Source organism: Amphiprion ocellaris, chromosome 12 (genome assembly GCF_022539595.1).
Source record: "Amphiprion ocellaris isolate individual 3 ecotype Okinawa chromosome 12, ASM2253959v1, whole genome shotgun sequence".
Taxonomy (NCBI): Eukaryota; Metazoa; Chordata; class Actinopteri; family Pomacentridae; genus Amphiprion; species Amphiprion ocellaris.
In genome coordinates, this window is record NC_072777.1 from 28,435,649 (window position 1) to 28,452,672 (window position 17,024).

The following is a 17,024-nucleotide window of genomic DNA, read 5'->3' on the forward strand; positions in this document are numbered from 1 at the left end:
TGTGAAGAAGTAAGTTAATTTGGCTCAGAGTTGTAATTGGGTCAAAGCATAAAGTTGAAGAATAAAATAACAAAAAAGAGAGTTCTAGTACTTCAATAGTGCAGTCATTTACATAAAGACCCTATAATTGTGTTGTATATAAACAGACCAATATTTTAACTAAAGAGACAAAAAGTCAAATTCATCTAGACAGCACTTTTTCAAAGCATTGCAAGAGCAGATGATAACAGAGATGCATCACAACAGTTTCAAAGTTACCAGAAAGCTGAAAATGTATTTATTGGATGTATGACTTAAGTTGGGTAATCACGATGACATTGTTTTATTTTAGTCATTGACCATAAGGCAAAATACACATATGAATATCATGATCTCTACAAAGAATATTCCAAAGATAAAAAAGATAGTGTAATTAGAGCCAATAGCTGTGATTATGTCAGGTATAATGGTTATCTTTGTAACTGTTTCAGATGTTTAAATGGTTAGTGTTACAATGCGTGATTGTCTGTGTCTTCATATATCTAAATATATATATATATATATATATATATATATATATATATATATATATATATATATATATATATATATATAGATAGATAGATAGATAGATAGATAGATAGATAGATAGTCATAGAGGGGGCACATTAGCTATCCCATTTATTGGAGGTATTGTTGCTGAACATGGTTATGCCCTCGCTCTCAGAATGCTCTCAGAATGCTTCTGAGTGCTCCTCGTCTTGGGGTGTCTCTGTGTGGTGAGACTGCAGGTTCCCTCATCCCTCCTGCACACTGTCTTCGGCATGCCTCCAGGGACACAAAGTTATTGCCGTTGCCGTGGCAGCCTCCGTACCAGAACTCGGTGCATTTGGCAGCAACAGAGTCATAGTAGACCCGGACCTTCCAGGTATCACAGGGGCCCTCATCACGAGGCAGAGAGCAGACGTTACCAGAAGGTGGAGCAACAGGAGGAGATGATACCTGTTGAGTGAGGAGAAGATAAAGAGAGAAAGAGTAAATCTACTTGTCTGTCCGGTAAATTTAGATCTGCCACAACATTTAAGCCACTGACAGATGAGATAAATAACATTGATCATCTCGCTACAATGCAGTCTTCTGCTCAACCTTGGGACCCCACAAACCCATTGGATCCAAAGGAACTATTACCAGTGTCCTGTTGCCAGATACTGCAGGACACCTTCAGAGGTCCATTGTTCATACCTTATTGGGTCAGAGCCAGGGGCGGATCTACTGGGGTGGCATAGGGTGGCAACTGCCACCCCTAGAAGATGCCTTGCCACCCCGGCTGCTACCCCAGTTGTGAACGATCTAATTCAAAAATATGTATATGAAAGGTTGTGGCCGGCCGTAAAGAGCGAAAGTCCAGGAAAGATGAATAACGAGTGAAACTCCGATGTCCGAGTGCTTTCGAATGCACCATGTAGACGTCACGTTCTGTACAGTCTATGCTGCTACAGATACGAGGTGACACGCCCCCCTGATGGAGCTGCTCTTAGACCTCATCACGTGGATGACAGCTGGACTTCGGTGTGGCCGGCAAAACGTGACAGTAAGACACTAGTTAAACTGGGTTAAACTACATGCTAATATAACTGTTCACAATGTATTAAATGCTAATAGTGTCTAAATTCACATAAAGTGTTTGCTTGCGAGACGAGCCACGGTTTCCAGCGAGCCTGGGGCTTGCTAATTTTTACTTCTGTAGCTAGCTAATGTTAGAGAACAGCCACAGAAGGATGGTGGGGGATCGTCTGTGGAAGTTTTTCTTTTTTTTTGATAATTACAACCTGTGGTTCTGACAACAGACTGTAAGTCAAAAGAAATCACACATTCACTAAGACTTTACATGACATTGAAGTGTAACCAAACCCCCAGTCACACCAGGTTTTCATGGACTGTTTGAAAACTACATCCTGCTTGTTTAATGCTGTTTTTTTTTATTTTTTTATAATTTTGGTGTCAAGGTCATAATAACACCAACATTGATGTGTTTCATCATAGTACAGTCATATCATTTAGTTTACAGCTGAAAAAACATTCACATGTTAAGTATCGCTTTAAAGGTTTAAATTGTACACATCAGATTGTATTATAGTTAATAATAAAGACTATCAAAGGAAAAACATAGTTAAGTCAGTGTGATTCTTGTAGGAGACAGTAAAGAATGAAGAGGAAGGGAACCACCAGCAGCTTTTCCCAGCCTAAAAGAAGAGAGGAGGAAGAGCATCCCGGAGAGGAGATGGAGGAGGAAGAGTTCAGAGAGAGAAAGAAATGAAGGCATGCAGAGCTCAGACAGCGAAAGGTAAATCACACTATCTCTGGTCCAGTTGGTCCACATGCTATGAATATTGCTTTAGTATAATATATCTGAGTAAGAGGTACACCTGTCGCAATAATTAGCTTTTTGGACAAATTATTATCTGATGTAGTTAGTCTTTTAATTTTAAGATGATAAGTAGATCCTTAATTCTTAAGAATATCCGAATATTGGAATTATAGAATTATTGTAAGAAATGTCTCAAATAAAGAGCATCAAAAAATAAAAGCACAAATCTAAGACAATAAATAAAATTATCTGGACGCTGACTCTGTTCTAGATGAATTGATAATGTAATCATTGTGGCAGGCTGAACATAAGCATAGATCACACAAATGCAGATTTCCCAAAACTGTGCATAAGAGAGACATTGTCTAGTCTTATTCTAATTTGTTGCTAAATTTAAGAAACATTTTTAACATATCTAGCATTTGGTTTCTTCAAAGTGTATAAGGTTGACTTTATTTCAGTTTAAATCTCTTCCCCTTTCTGCTAGACATATCAAATGACATATTCTGATTGACAGCTAATAAGAACAACTCATGTTTAGGATTGACTGACAAATACAAATGATATTTAGATAGATTCTTTATTGATCCTTTCCAGGAAATTACCTCATTTCTTTTCATTAGTTAGTCTTCCATTAGATCTGGTAAATTCACATCTATGAAACTCAGCAAACTTGATTGTAACTTAATTCTTAATTTAAAAATATATATGCAACTTTTAAAGGTCAAGTCAAGATAATCCAGACGCTGTCATGTCATGACTTTGGTTGCCAGAGCTTCTTGAGTGCCACAAAATTATTATACAACTGTCTTAATAGCCTAAATAACAAGTTCATTAAAAAGCAAACTGATTTTGACTTGTAAAATCAACTTGCAACAGTAATAATCTGAATTATTTAACAATAGGTTCATTGAAATGAGACAGGAAACATATATAATTCCTACCACAGTCGTCTGGTATTCAGGACATCCAGTCCTTCCAAATCCACGAGCTGGTGTCACTCCATCCAAACAACAACCAAACCTGAGTGAAAGATGTATTTTTTTCAGTGTGGGAAACATTTTTTTAAGCCTATAGGCCTCTCATAAATTGATGTCCTATGCTGGTTACAAGGATAGGATCCAGGAAGCATGTTACCTGGTGCGAACACAGTCATCTTGTGAGCAGCCCTGGTGTCTAGGTCCAGTTGCAGAGGTGTAACCATCAGGGCAGCAGCCGTACAATGACTGCTCACAGTGAGCACCCACCACACCAGGGTAGGGCTCGTACACCATGTTTGGGTCTGGTCTTTGAGCTACAGCAAGTAAACACAGACAAGGTCAAACATAACGTTACTGTATATCCCATGGAACTGTAAAAATACTGGATGTGCTTATCCTTTTTTAGAAGGTTTAAAATTACATGTGGCATGTTTACGGTGGGTATTTTTTAGATTTTGAATGTGACCATTTGCTGTAAGGTATGAGAAACAGTACGGGCTTTGTGTTTGTTAGTAAAGGACAAAAACAGTGCAATCATGGCCTAGACAGCAGCAATTACAAGATACAGTCAGTGTACGTTTTCTCCATTGCCTGAAGAAATATTCATTCAAAAATAATGTTTGAGTGACAATAACTACAGTGAGATAACTGGCTGTGCATTCATTTTTCAAATTCTTTCTGCATCATTTTATTGCTGCTTTGTCTACACACACTATAAACACATATAAAATTATTGCATGCTCAAACATGCAAAGAAAGAGAATAACAATTCCCTAACAACATTCTCAACATACTCTGCATACCTGAAGTCTCTGGAACATGGGGCACAAATCCTCTCACGGTGCTTTCAACTGCCCTTGGGTCCTGCACACTTGGGACCACTAGAGGTAACCAAGGTTGTTAGCAACAGAAAATGAACAAATAATGACAACAAAAGAGGGTTATAGATAGTTCAGATTTTGCTCACTCTGTGCTCCGGGGCAGGGCTGTGAGTTGCACGTCTCCACAGAAATGGGTCTGCTAGCTGTTCCACAGCGAGAGTCTGGGTAAGGGTTCAAATCTGTATCGAAGCAGCTGACCCTCCTCTCTCTCACACCACCACCACAGCTTCTAGTGCACTGGAGAGACAAGAGAGGACAGTAGTGTGTGGATAAAATGGCATTTTTTGCAGTATAAAAGACCTTTTTTCTCTTCATTTACCAGTCCGTACTCTGTCACATGCCAGGTTATGTGTGTGTGGCAGGCAGGTCGACGACACGCCTGGACAGCATGAGGTCTTGTCAGTCCACTACAGGCATGATCAGCCAGGCGTTCACCTCCTTGTCCCACACAGTGAACCTCCCTCGTCTGCTGTCCCTCACCACAGGTCACTGAACACTAAATGACATGAATTTATCATTACCATATCAATTTTGATGCCAAAGATTGTGAAATGAAATTATAGCTAAGACTACTATTATTGCATTTGTTGCGCCACTGATTCTTTAAAACAGATTGAAAACTGATCATAAACTTCAGTTTTTCCCACCCTTTGGAAAACTGCAAAATGCAGCAAAAGTGGACATAGATTAGGATGCATTTTCTGCATTTTACTGTGATTTGGATTATGGTATGGTAGTAGTAATAGTGTATAATTATAAGAGAAACGTTCTCTGTAGTAAGATACAAACCACACTGAAGCTGGACACGCTGTACTCTGCAGCACATGGATGCATGTTGCAGGCCTGCTGACTTGCAGGTCTCTGCAGACGCTGGGTAATGCAATGAGTCTCTTCCACCACACGGGGGTTGGAGTGGTCCTGAACCCAGCACTCCACGCTACGATACTGCATGCCCCTATTGCAGGTGGCAGAGCACTCTCCATAGACACCAGTTTTGTAGATGTATGTGAGCGTCTCTCTTGGATGAGGGGCGACAACAACAGGAGCGACGGAGTGAACAGAGTTCGTGTCGTCATCCAAACCCATAAACTCTCCATGGGTCAGTATCTGAAAAAAGGGCAAATGATCCATAATAGGTCTGAATTTATCGGGCAAACCGCCTTCAATAAACCAACACAGTTCACAGAAGTGAAGAAGTTGTTTAACGCAGAATCCCAGCCAGAAATTCTGCATTGAATAATGAATTGTTTTTTTTTAAGTGACACTTTACCACCCCACATTGAAAATACAGAGTATGTCAACATCCAATATTCTTTTGAAAGAAGTTTAAGATTTTAGTTGAGCACAGATGCTTCTTCCACTTTTATAATATGCATTTGAAAGCAGCCTTTTGGTGTCAAACTCTGCACTGACATTATCATGTACAGTAAAGCTCAGCTGGGATTTGCTTTTAAATGATTTATAGTAAATCAAATCAGTAATTCCTGACAAAATAATACTGCTACTGAAGGTACAACAATGACAGACTGGTTGTACGGACAGAACGTGTGACTGTAAAGCAGCTTGGTTATTTTTTCTTGGATAAATAATAGCTAACAATTACAAGAAGGCAAAACATATTAGATAAATGAACAATTTTAATTATTTTACGTAAATCTCACCCTGCAGACGCCATCCACGCAGATATCGGTGCGGCCCACGTAGCATGGTGTCCCATCTACCACTGCAGGTCTGTGTCGGTAGAAGAAATTTTCCCCTCTTGGAACGCAGTTCAGTTCGCATGGATTGGTTGCTGAAATGTTAAAGGCATGGAAGTCACAACATGTTATCTGTGTATAATTTGTGGTTAAAGAAAAAAAGATGTCTCCTAGAGAGTGAAAGGTTTCTTGTATCTTGGACCGGTCACAGGACAATGAGGGTCAGAAAAAGAACCCAACCCAAGTATTGCTACTCACAGAAGACAGTTATGCCTCTGACTACTTGCTAAATCCTGACACCTGTTTGTCTCCAAATAGGGTAACATACTTAAATTTTAAAAGTATTATTCCTTCAAAATGCAGATTTCGTGACTGTACAGTCTATAATAAACTATTCACCTCCATAGTAAGGCACCCATGAGTGGCGTTTTGATTGAAAGTCCACTCTGTCAAACTGGGAGCACTGCTCCTCTCGAAAATCCCTTGATCCAACTGGGCATTCCTCCAATGACAGAAAATGTCATTTATATAAAATACATGACACATTATTGCTTTGTACATGCCTTTTTGCAAAAAAGGATTTAAAGATAATTACATGTGTATTACAGGTTCGGAAGGACTTAGAGGATCCTATGCAGTTATGTCCTCCATCTGTCCTGTAGGAGAGAAGAGAGAATACAGGCTGATGGGTTATTATCTGAGCATAAAAGAAGGTGAAAGATGTAGAAATAACGTAAAATTTGTATTTTGAGTTCTAGATGGGAATTTCTGTCACTTATTCCAACAAGTCACAGTTGATAAAGCTTCTGCACCAACTATCCTACCTTGAGGTAATACATTTCCTGGCTCTCATTGCCACTCCTGTGCCACAGGTTCGGCTGCAGGGTCCATAGGGTCCGAACTCTCCCCAGTAGTCATGGGTTGGTCGTGTCAGCTAAAACCAAGGGAACAGTGCAGCTTTTTTTTCACTCAGCTTCTGGAACATAAAGTACTCTCATACACTGTATCAGAACTCGCCACGAACCGCTACGGCACACCAAGAGCATGCTATAGACTCTAAAATAGAAGCTGGAACATTTAGCCACAAACCATCTCCTGCATGTTGCATAACGTCTGTATAATCCTGCTGTGTGACATACAAACAGCATGACTGCCGTCACGTGTCAGAAAGGAAATACTGAGCTTTTTTTATTTTGAGATTTAGGACCTATTTTACTGAGCATGTTTCCATCCGTATGGGATAATAACAGATACTGACATGCAATTAGTAGAACATTATGAATATTGGTCAAAGTGAGACTCACTGTAAGAGCAGGTACAGCCAGAAGCTGCAGGAGTCCCAGGACTTGCAGGATGTTCATGTTGATCAGATCCAGCTGTTGAACTAGTGATGAACACAGCGACTAAATAAGTCAACTTTGTGTGCAACTACATCTGTTTAATACAAACAATAATCATATTAACTTATGAATGAATATCAGATGTTTCTTAAATTCCTTGATGCCCCTGGTGATTCCTTATCTAATGTGTAATAAATGTAGAAAATATGCAACGACAGATGAAAACATGCTGATAGCAAATCCACACGATCTTCATTTGGTCTTACCTTCTTGAAGAGAGTTCCCTGATGACTCGACCAGGAGCACAGAGGGATGTGCACCTCAGTACTGAAAGTCGTCACTGACATCCAGCTTTCTATCTTCTCACCCTCTCAGCTCAGCAGCACCACAGCCCACAAAGTGTCAGATTTCAACCACACTGAGACACACAGCTTTCTTTAACCAAAAGATTCTTACTTTAGTTTCTGACAAATACAAGGTGTGATCTCGGTTTGGAGCAGAATGTTCCCCAGGCTGTGAGATTTATGGTATAGTTTGCATCGTGTGTTATATTTATCAGAAATGTTTTACAGTTTAAACAATGATCAGGAATTAAACTGGATTTTCTGCAGAAATGTAATGTAATCAATGTTTGGTCCATTGCATAATAGAAGAGCACATGCCAGCATAAATCATTTATTTATTTCATATGTAAATTGGAAATGTGAAAGCAATTATATTCATTGAAAACTTGCATAAAAAATACACTGAACTGTGATTTAGAGTGAAAGAGAGCCTAAAGTTTTCCATTGAATGATTTTTTTTGCAGGTTACTGAGCACTGATTGTCCCTTTTGCACATCCCATAACCACTAACTACAGACCAATAAGGCACAGCACGGGGGCTGGTGGGACGTAAACATCGCTTTAAGTCTTATTTTAGTGTGAAACCGCAGTGGAGCATGTCCTGGATGGGAAGAGAATATGAAAGAATCGGTGAGGAGCAACATTCCTGTGCCAAAATTTCGGCACGTTGGAGGAGCCGACCAGGCTGACGAGAGTAAAAATATATACTTACTATCAACACACAACGCCTGAGTGACGGAAAAAATAACTGATGCATGAGAGTGTTTGTGATTATGTTAGCGTGTGGGTAGGAAATAAAAAATGATGACAGCAGAAATATATCTTTAGTTGACACGCAGCACAGCGTAGACATCTGGAGGGGTCTGTCATCACCTTTAACACAGGAGCACATGGCAACAACTCACACACAAAAATTCAACAGATTATACCTTTAGGTTCAGAATGTTTCATTTTTATTAAATCTATGACAGCCAGGTGATGATTCATCTTTAAAGTTATTTCTGGGAGTTGTTTGCATGATAATTACTTAACTAAGTTTCACATTAGCAGTTCAAGGATGTTATAAAATCCTTTTCAGTGATTGTGATTGCCACATATAGACCTAAAAAAAGCAATCTGCACAACAAAAACTCAATAAAATGCCATTCAAACGCCTCATTAAAGCATTGTGTCAAACCTCAGCATCTCACCACATCACCAAAGCCTTCCAAATCGCATCTACAAATCTAAAACCAGCACCCCACACAGTCTTGTTTGTCTCCACACTCTCTCAGTCTGCCAGTCAAGTTTGGTCCCTTCAGAGCTGCCTGTTCAGCTTCTGTGCTTGCTTCTCTTTGGCTTCAAAGGCACTCTTGGTGCTGAACAGGTCGTCCACTGTATCCATGATCTCCTGCATCTCTCTGGACATGTCGGCGTAGCTCTCTTTGAGCTCCTCCTGCTGCTGCCTCAGGTCCACTGCCGCTTGCAGCAGCTCGGTGGCCTGGTGGCTGCAGTGGCTCCTCAGCTGCTCCACGTCTGACAGCAGGACCCCCATGCTCTTCATCAGCTGCTCCAGACGCTCCGCAGTGACTTCAAACCCCGACGTGTCCTGACTCTTGAGATCAGGGACCTCTGGTGTTGGGCCTGCAGCTTCTGCTCCTTCTGCTCCTTCCTTTGGATCTGTCTCCATCTTCCTGTTTACTCAGCCTCCTGATGCTCAAGTCAGTGAAACAGATATCAGGAAGAAAAGGGGATCATTTAGCTGCAAGGAATGATAATAAAGGATCAAAGGATTCAAATATTGAGCAAAGAAAAGCTAAAGAAGTCGAGCTGCTCCAACACCCTTTGTCCCTCTCAGCTGGTAAAGAGTTTAAGCTCCTTGCAGGAGGTGAAAAATGCACTTCTGACTAATCTCCTCTGCTTGTGCACCTGCCTGTGTGGTGTATGTGTGTACAGTATGTGTGTTTGTGTGCCCAGGTGCCCTTTCACTGACATGTGCTGTCCTGTAATCCAGTTAGGGCAGCTATCCTCTCCAGTCCAGGCCGCTGCTGGCTTGGACGAGCAGCAGGCGGGACATAAGTGGCTCTTCCCTGCCCCCAAACCTATTCACTACCTTGGCTGTGTGACCAGACAGCTTAACCCAATCCTTGTGCACTCATCTCTGGGTGGCCTTGACACATACATGCACACACTATATGCACTATATAATCTCTCCTCTGCCAAGGACTGGGGTTTTGTGAATGTGTGGAGAAATTACAGTAAGACCAGTCAGTGTGAGACGGATACAGAGGTGATGCACGGATATGAAGAGATCTACAGCTGTAGTGAGAGGAATCTATCTTTAGAATAGAATACCTTTATTGTCAGTGCAGTGAAATTAAGCAGCAATAATGTCAGTGCTTTCACACAATCAGACATTTTAAAAAGTACAATAAGAAATGTGAAAATATAATATCTAGTAGAAAAAAATAGCATGTGCAAGTGTAGCTATGAAAACAGTGGGATGGTGTATTCTTTTAAAGATAGCTTATTTGGTATATTAGGAATGATTTAAAAAAACAGTAGTGTAACTGATGATGCACTTCTAGATATTGACCTAACACGTACAAAAACTGACTTAAGTTGTGCAAAAATTACTTACAAGTTGCAGTTGTATGTAAACATATGAGGACATGCATAGTTTTAGTAAATAAATACAAGGAGCACAAGGTAGTAGTTCAGTAAGTAACTAAGATAAAATGATTACTCCATATTTATGCCATGGAAAACATTCTCTCTTTTCTGCTACTTCTCAGACAAATAGCTGGAGGGTAATTTAAGCGCTTCTGCCTACTAGACATGTTGCTTTATGTTTCATACTGGATATATGGCAAATTTGTGTGAGAATATGTGTGAGATGATACCCTCTGATGGTTCACTTAGTAAAAGATGCTTCACTATGAAAAAGAATGCTAGCATGCTGCTACTTCTAGCTGCTAATGGCATGTGGCTCGAGCAATAGCCAATAGAAATGTAGTGCAGCAAAGTTAGTTAACATGTATTAGCTGAAAAGGGCTGAAAAGTATGTTAAAGGGCTGGCAAACACATGCCCTTTAAATGGCCGTAAAGATAAGGATGACCTCACCACCCTAATCTCTTATCAGAACAAGACAACTTGCTCTGAGAGGCCAATGTCAAGGGGAAGACTCGCCTTATTCTGAGAGTTGTGTAAACATTAGCTGGATCAGAAGAGCAATAAGGAATAATTCATTAGGGACACACACTTTAAGTCACTAAACACAAATTCTAATGGGAGAACAGATACATTTAGTAGTTGCAGTAATCATTTTGGTATAGTTCTGAATAAAAAGCACAAGCACAAGTTTAGTGTTTGAAGACAACATAAAAATAAGATTATAGTGTTTATGGATGTAATAACAATGTGCAAATACTGAACACCATAGTAAGCATATAGTGTCATTTGATTAATGTGTTTAAATTGGGGAAAATGGTTCAATAGTAAAGAAACTGGAGTAAATCTCTGATATTTTACATATACTCAACACAGGTTTGCTCGACAAAGCAAAAACCCAATAACAATGAGACAAAATGGTAGAGGGAGTCAAAAGCAAAAAGATTTGCAGCAGTTCTTTACTTAAAGCATAGAACAGCATCAGTTATTAGTAGCAGAATAAAACAGTACATAGATAGTTTTTTTTTCACAGAGCAAAATATGTGCATCGTGCATATCATATTAAATAAAACACAAGCAAAAAATATATTATGATATAATTCCAACAAGCAAAAAATAGGGGGAAAAATGTCTTACTTGTTTCTGTGGTTATTTTCTGGGATGGTTCAGCATGCAGACTGAAGATAAAGTAGATGGTGTGTGAAGTATGAATCCTGCCCCTCAGAGCACAGTGGGTTTGCCCTCCTCACAGCAGATACTGTGACGATGGCCATCATGTTGCTATTTTTGACTGAACCCAAAATGCTGCTGATCAGCAATTAAGCACTGACAATTTAGGTGCTGTAGTAAAGCAAGACTTTCTATGATAAATAACAGTAATAATAATCATACATTTTATTTGTAATGCACTTTTCATTTAACAAAATCTCAAAGTGCTACATTAAAGATATAAAAGGACAAAACACAAACAAGCCAGTAAAATAAATACACACACACACACACACACACACACACACACACACACACACACACACACACACACACACACACACACATATATATTTAATATATATATATATTTTTAAATATATATGTGTGTATTTTCAATATCATTATATACACAGGAACTGAATGAAACGATTTGAACTGAATCATAACAGACTATGCTTTATTATTACAAAAACTAAAAGTGAATTCATAAAAAATGAACATCTTAACTTGTTCATGGGGTCATGTTTGAGAATCATCGTTTTTTATCATTGATATTTGAGTTAAAGAAAAAAAATGTCAAAGCAGCAGGGGTGCTTAGGCTACAGTAGCTACCAAAGACTTCAAGCTAGCTAGCGAATGCTACAGCAAGCTAATACAGCTTTAATTTGAGCTAATATAGCCGCTCAAATTAAAGCTAAAAAGCTAAAGTCAGCGAGCTAGCCTATTAGACAGATACTAGTCACATTTAAGCTGCTGGTTTTGTTACTGTATTAGATGATATGTGTACATAAATGATCAGAAATTTAACATTAGCAAGACTGAAGGACCAAAATCATTGATGCCTGTGGGGCCTTCTTCCTTCAAAAGTCCCACTCCTAAATTGTTACATTACTTTTTTATTTAAATGAATCCATATCTCTCCATATGACTCTTCTGTAAACTGTACAAAACAGTTTCCTACTAACGAAAACAAAGAGGCTTATATTGTACTGTCAAAATGTTACAACTAGACTTAAAATGACTTCTTCTGATTTCCTCACACTAATAAATGATTATATGATCGCAATACTATTTACAGGTCAGTAAAGCCACTATTAGCCATTATTATGTTATAAGACCTGAAATGAAAACTGACTATATCTAAGTAACTGGTAGAGACATAAGTCAGCTGCCATTTAAAATCTACATTGCTGAGTTTGGATAATTTAATTTCTAATGACCACTTAAAATGACTGCTAATCTTAAATGTGGATGTTCTCTGATGCAGTAAAGGCAGATTTTTCCACTGCTAGTTTAGACATTAATGATGTATACAGCAAAATGTATGTACTTCTTAAATGTCTCCACATGGGGGCAGCCTTATTATTCTGTTTTCTGAATTGCAGCCCCACTGCAGTGAGAGATGTTTGAGCTTTATTATTTCTCCACGCATTAGGTTTATCACCTGCTACCACTCTTGTGTGTGCTTTATTTGCTTTTCTTTAAGATTGTGAATTTATGATTTTTTAATTGCTTGCTTTGGCTTAAAGTTGCAGGTGCTTGTAAATCCTATAAGCGGTCTTGCATACGTCTCAATGAGCTCCAACACATGTGACCATTTAAGTGCCAACATGTGTATTCATGTGTGTTTTCTATATATGCGAGTGCCGTGTGGGGGTTCAGGAGTATGGATTATTTTGCCCTGGCTCGTATTCACAGGGAGCAGCCAAGCATGAGGCGGAGAGGAGAAAGGGGGCATTGTTGTGGTCCAGATGAGTGTCAGAAGTGCTTCAGAAAATAGATTCACTCATAGGGGGTTTAACAGAAACACACTTGCAACAACTGCCTGACCCTTCAGACTATATGACCGCGCTTGAACCCCTTTTACAGCAGACAATAAATGCATCAATTCTCATGGTCTAGCATTTGTAGGTGGCTTACACTTGCCGTAATAGTATCAGTAAGGAAGTGCTGGAGAGAAATAGACAAGAAACTGAATGAAAAGTGCAATAAGTGCCATTTGAAGCAATCAGGCGGTTGACTATCTAACTAAACATATTCCAGTAATTTACCTCAAAATAACTCTTGTTTTAACCTTTCTGTTCCTGTCTGTCTCCTTTTCTTTTGTATGTTTGTTTTAAGCAAATAGTCTCCACCCAGACATCTGGTTTGTCTCTGTAAAATGTTCTCAGACATCCTCCCATCATCACTGCTCATAACTGTTCATGGCTTCGATGATTTATTGTAAGAATGCATAAAAAGCTCCGTGTCACCGAATGAATGGGAGAATTATAGCCTCACATGCTGCCTGAGTCCTCGGGACCCAGAGGGGGACCAGGGTCGTGCCACAATGTCTTTACCCTCAGAACTGTTACACTATTTGTGGACTCTCCTTGGTTTGCACAAGGCCTAAGATTTATGGTTCTCCATCTGGTGTTGTGGGAGTATTGTTGTTGATACTTGAGACATGGAGATGTAGATGGAGTGATGGTCGTGGGTGGAATCATGGGGATTGGTGTGTTTTTGAAGGGGGTCAGTTGTGTGTGGGATATTGGTTTGGGACTGTCAGTTTACGTAACGAAGTGTGTATTCGTTCATGTGAGATGCACTTGAAGTTCTCAAAGGCAAAGAAAAGAAAAGCTTGAAAAGACATTTATGAGGGACATTCTAATTCATTTAAATGATTGAAATTATCTTTGAAGAAGGCAATGACTTTGAGAAGGTGCAATAACTTCTTATTTGACATCAAGTTTAGAAGATAGACACTTTCAAGACAAGGCAAGCTAATTTATTTAACACTTCAGCATTTCACACACATCAGTTTGAAAAGCTGCACAATCAAATCTTTGCATTAACAATGGATAAAATGACTATATGTAATGTGAAGTGGGTCACATAGTAATAAAAACACTTCACCACACTCACCAGAGCTTTTTTACACATCTTTTAGCTTTCTGTTTTGGTTTTATAACCCTTGCCTCTGCTTTAACTGACTTTTGTTTCACTCTTATCACTCTCATCAATTCTATTTTTACCATCACAGGCAGTTGGTTTCCATGAAAAAGCTCTGATGCAGTGCACTACCTGCCAAACATTTCATTTTAGACAACGCTAGTAAAAGAACATGACCACTATTTGGAATTAGATCAATAAAATGTCAGCTATTTCCCTTAATAGTTGATAGGGACCAAAATGGAGCAAAAAAGAGGCTGAATATTTGACTTAGATTTGTGAAGTTTCCTTAATCCCGACTTTAAATATTCACTCTTGAACTTGCTCTGTGCCTGCTGGATGTGTGACTAGGTACCAGAGAAATGATATTTGTAAAAGATGTCTAATAAAACACAGAAGCAATTACAGTTGTCTCCTTTTGTCATTCTAAATGGCATGTCACCAGACTGTTATTCCATCTTTCAGTAAAACATAATTTTCTGTGCAAAAAACAACCCTAAGCCATCAAAGAGTTAAGTGCTAAACATATCTCTACATACTTCTGGTGAACAACACATGCCACTGTGCCTTGCTTAGATGTATAAATCTCTGCAATGACGTCTTAGATGAAAGATTAACTGTTACTGGTATTGTCTGTTTTTTTTTAATCTACAGAATGAAGAAACGGATCATACAAAAACATAGCCTTCAGAAAAAGGATATTTTCACTTCAGAGATCTGAAAGGTATTTCTATTTCAATTGTCAGCTAAATCCTCTTTTTTAAAAAAAAGGAAAAAGAATGACTTAATGCCTTTTGAGATTATGCCATTGTAGAAGGAGAAGATTTGTTTTTTTTTTAAAAGTGTAAGAAAAACAGCTAAGCAGAGCTCCACCCAGATCTCTCAGATCTGGATCATTTTCCTTGAGACGTTGCCTTTTTCTGGTAAATGGGTGGGATTCCCGATCCCGTCCCTCCAGGGGAGTACAAGTGCATGAATAGCTAATGTTCCAATCAGACCTCCCCCGCTTTCATTTGATGCCAGAGAATTTCTTCACCGCTGTCTGAGAAACAATGTGAAGTCTCTGCTGGTCAGAAACCCATTTCTTCCCAAATGTTGTCTGAGACAGGGAACTTCAAATATTTGCCTACAGATCTGGTCCAGATTGTGGAAAACGTGTGATGACCTCATGTTGCTGGTATGGTGTCGGTTGTGTTTTACCGTAAATAGAACGTATAAAACTGTCTGTCACCACAAGGACCTGATCAATGGAGCAAACTGTGGTGGTCCTGGTTGAAGACCTTGGAGGATAAGCAGGAGTATCCTTGTCAAATTGCAGGGATGTAATTTAAGGTGGAATGCATCACTTTGACCTTCTCGTGACTCGTGCCCATTATGAATGTCTAATGTGTCCAGAGTGTCTGTCGAGTGAAGCATTTGGGCCTGTTTCATGATAAGTGATACATCTGACATTGATCTGCTCACCGGCCCAGAGCTCTCCATTGTCGGGGCTCCTGCTGCACCTGATGTGAGCTGCCTGCCAGCGCTGCACTCCCTTAACAGAGCTCTAATTGTTTTATATTCCTTCCACATTCTTGGGCCCGCAGTTTCACCTCAGCATACACTCGCACACGTGCTCGCACACACATACCGCGGGAACACTCATCGGACATTATTTTCTCTTTCCGATGAAGCGCTACGCTTGGCTTGCAGTACTAACAAACACAAGCATGTGGGAATGTGGCCTTTACAGGAACCACTGGGCCTAAAGTGAAACCACATTTTTATACAAGAGTTCAGCAAAGAGAGATATTAAACTAAAATTCAAACTTCAGCTCACCTGAATAACACTTTTTCAATTAAGGTTCGTATATGTAATACATGTATGGTTTGTCTGCTTGCAACTCATTTTCATTTGATTTGTAAGTCTTTTGCTTATTTGTTTCATTTGTTTAAATAATTGTCACATGCGTATATATGTAATATACTTCAGACAAATGCAAAGATTTGATGAAGATTTTTTTAAATTATCAGATTTTATTCTCTCTTGTCTTCTTTATCATCTTTTTACCCCTCGTACTTATCTTGTGTCCACTTTTGGAGTCCCAGTCCACAATATGGAAACCGCTGTTGTTTAAAATAGTTGTTTGAGATACCACTGACTGGGCATTATGAAATAATTGTTCTCATCACAAAGAGGACATTCTCCACAGCTAAACCACACTTGCATCAGCTGTTTGACAAATGTTTTTGTCTGATATGTGCTGCCATATTTTTCTTTTTTTGGATATATTCTGCTGTCTCTGCCAGGACCTCATTTCCTTATATTTGGGATGGGAAACGGGTCTGAGACACGGGGGAAATCTGGTATGCCTCTGCTCCTCTCATAGCTAATTAGTGTGTGAACTAATTGTGTGGCTAACTTTAGCGAAGCGACAGCCTAGTTCCATCTGTTCGCTATCTATAAAGTAGGGAGGGAGATGGAGCGGAGCCTGCTGGTGACATTCTAGCTCCTTTTAGAATTTTCTAACAAGAACTTTTACCTGGGGAGCCTGGAAGCGGGTCCAGTCTGCTGCAGATGATCTTTTGTCAGGTTTTGCACCAAAGGAGATGTTTTGCTAATGACCACAGCTGTGCATCTGATTTACGAAGACTTAAGATTT

At 39.3% G+C, this 17,024-nt stretch overlaps 1 protein-coding gene across 1 annotated transcript; it reads right to left on the bottom strand.

Moving 5' to 3' along the window:
• Positions 1 to 246: 246 nt before the first annotated feature.
• Positions 247 to 7,634, bottom strand: paplnb (papilin b, proteoglycan-like sulfated glycoprotein). Its single transcript, XM_023278707.3, has 13 exons — positions 7,512 to 7,634; positions 7,210 to 7,289; positions 6,730 to 6,839; positions 6,501 to 6,561; positions 6,305 to 6,407; positions 5,870 to 6,000; positions 4,998 to 5,315; positions 4,528 to 4,704; positions 4,295 to 4,445; positions 4,131 to 4,208; positions 3,485 to 3,641; positions 3,292 to 3,370; positions 247 to 981 (listed from the first exon to the last, which is right to left on the bottom strand). Exons 2-13 carry the CDS (start codon positions 7,264 to 7,266, stop codon positions 703 to 705), a joined length of 1,701 nt encoding a protein of 566 aa, XP_023134475.2. The 5' UTR covers positions 7,267 to 7,289; positions 7,512 to 7,634; the 3' UTR covers positions 247 to 702.
• Positions 7,635 to 17,024: the final 9,390 nt, after the last annotated feature.

Bases quoted from the DNA above. Each gene is read 5' to 3' on its own strand.
- paplnb (XM_023278707.3), bottom strand. From the start codon at position 7,266: ATGAACATCCTGCAAGTCCTGGGACTCCTGCAGCTTCTGGCTGTACCT. The intron at 6,840-7,209 runs GTGAGTCTCACT...CCTTGGTTTTAG, and splicing joins TGGCTGTACCTGCTCTTACA to CTGACACGACCAACCCATGA. The intron at 6,001-6,304 runs GTGAATAGTTTA...TTAACATTTCAG, and splicing joins ATGGGTGCCTTACTATGGAG to CAACCAATCCATGCGAACTG.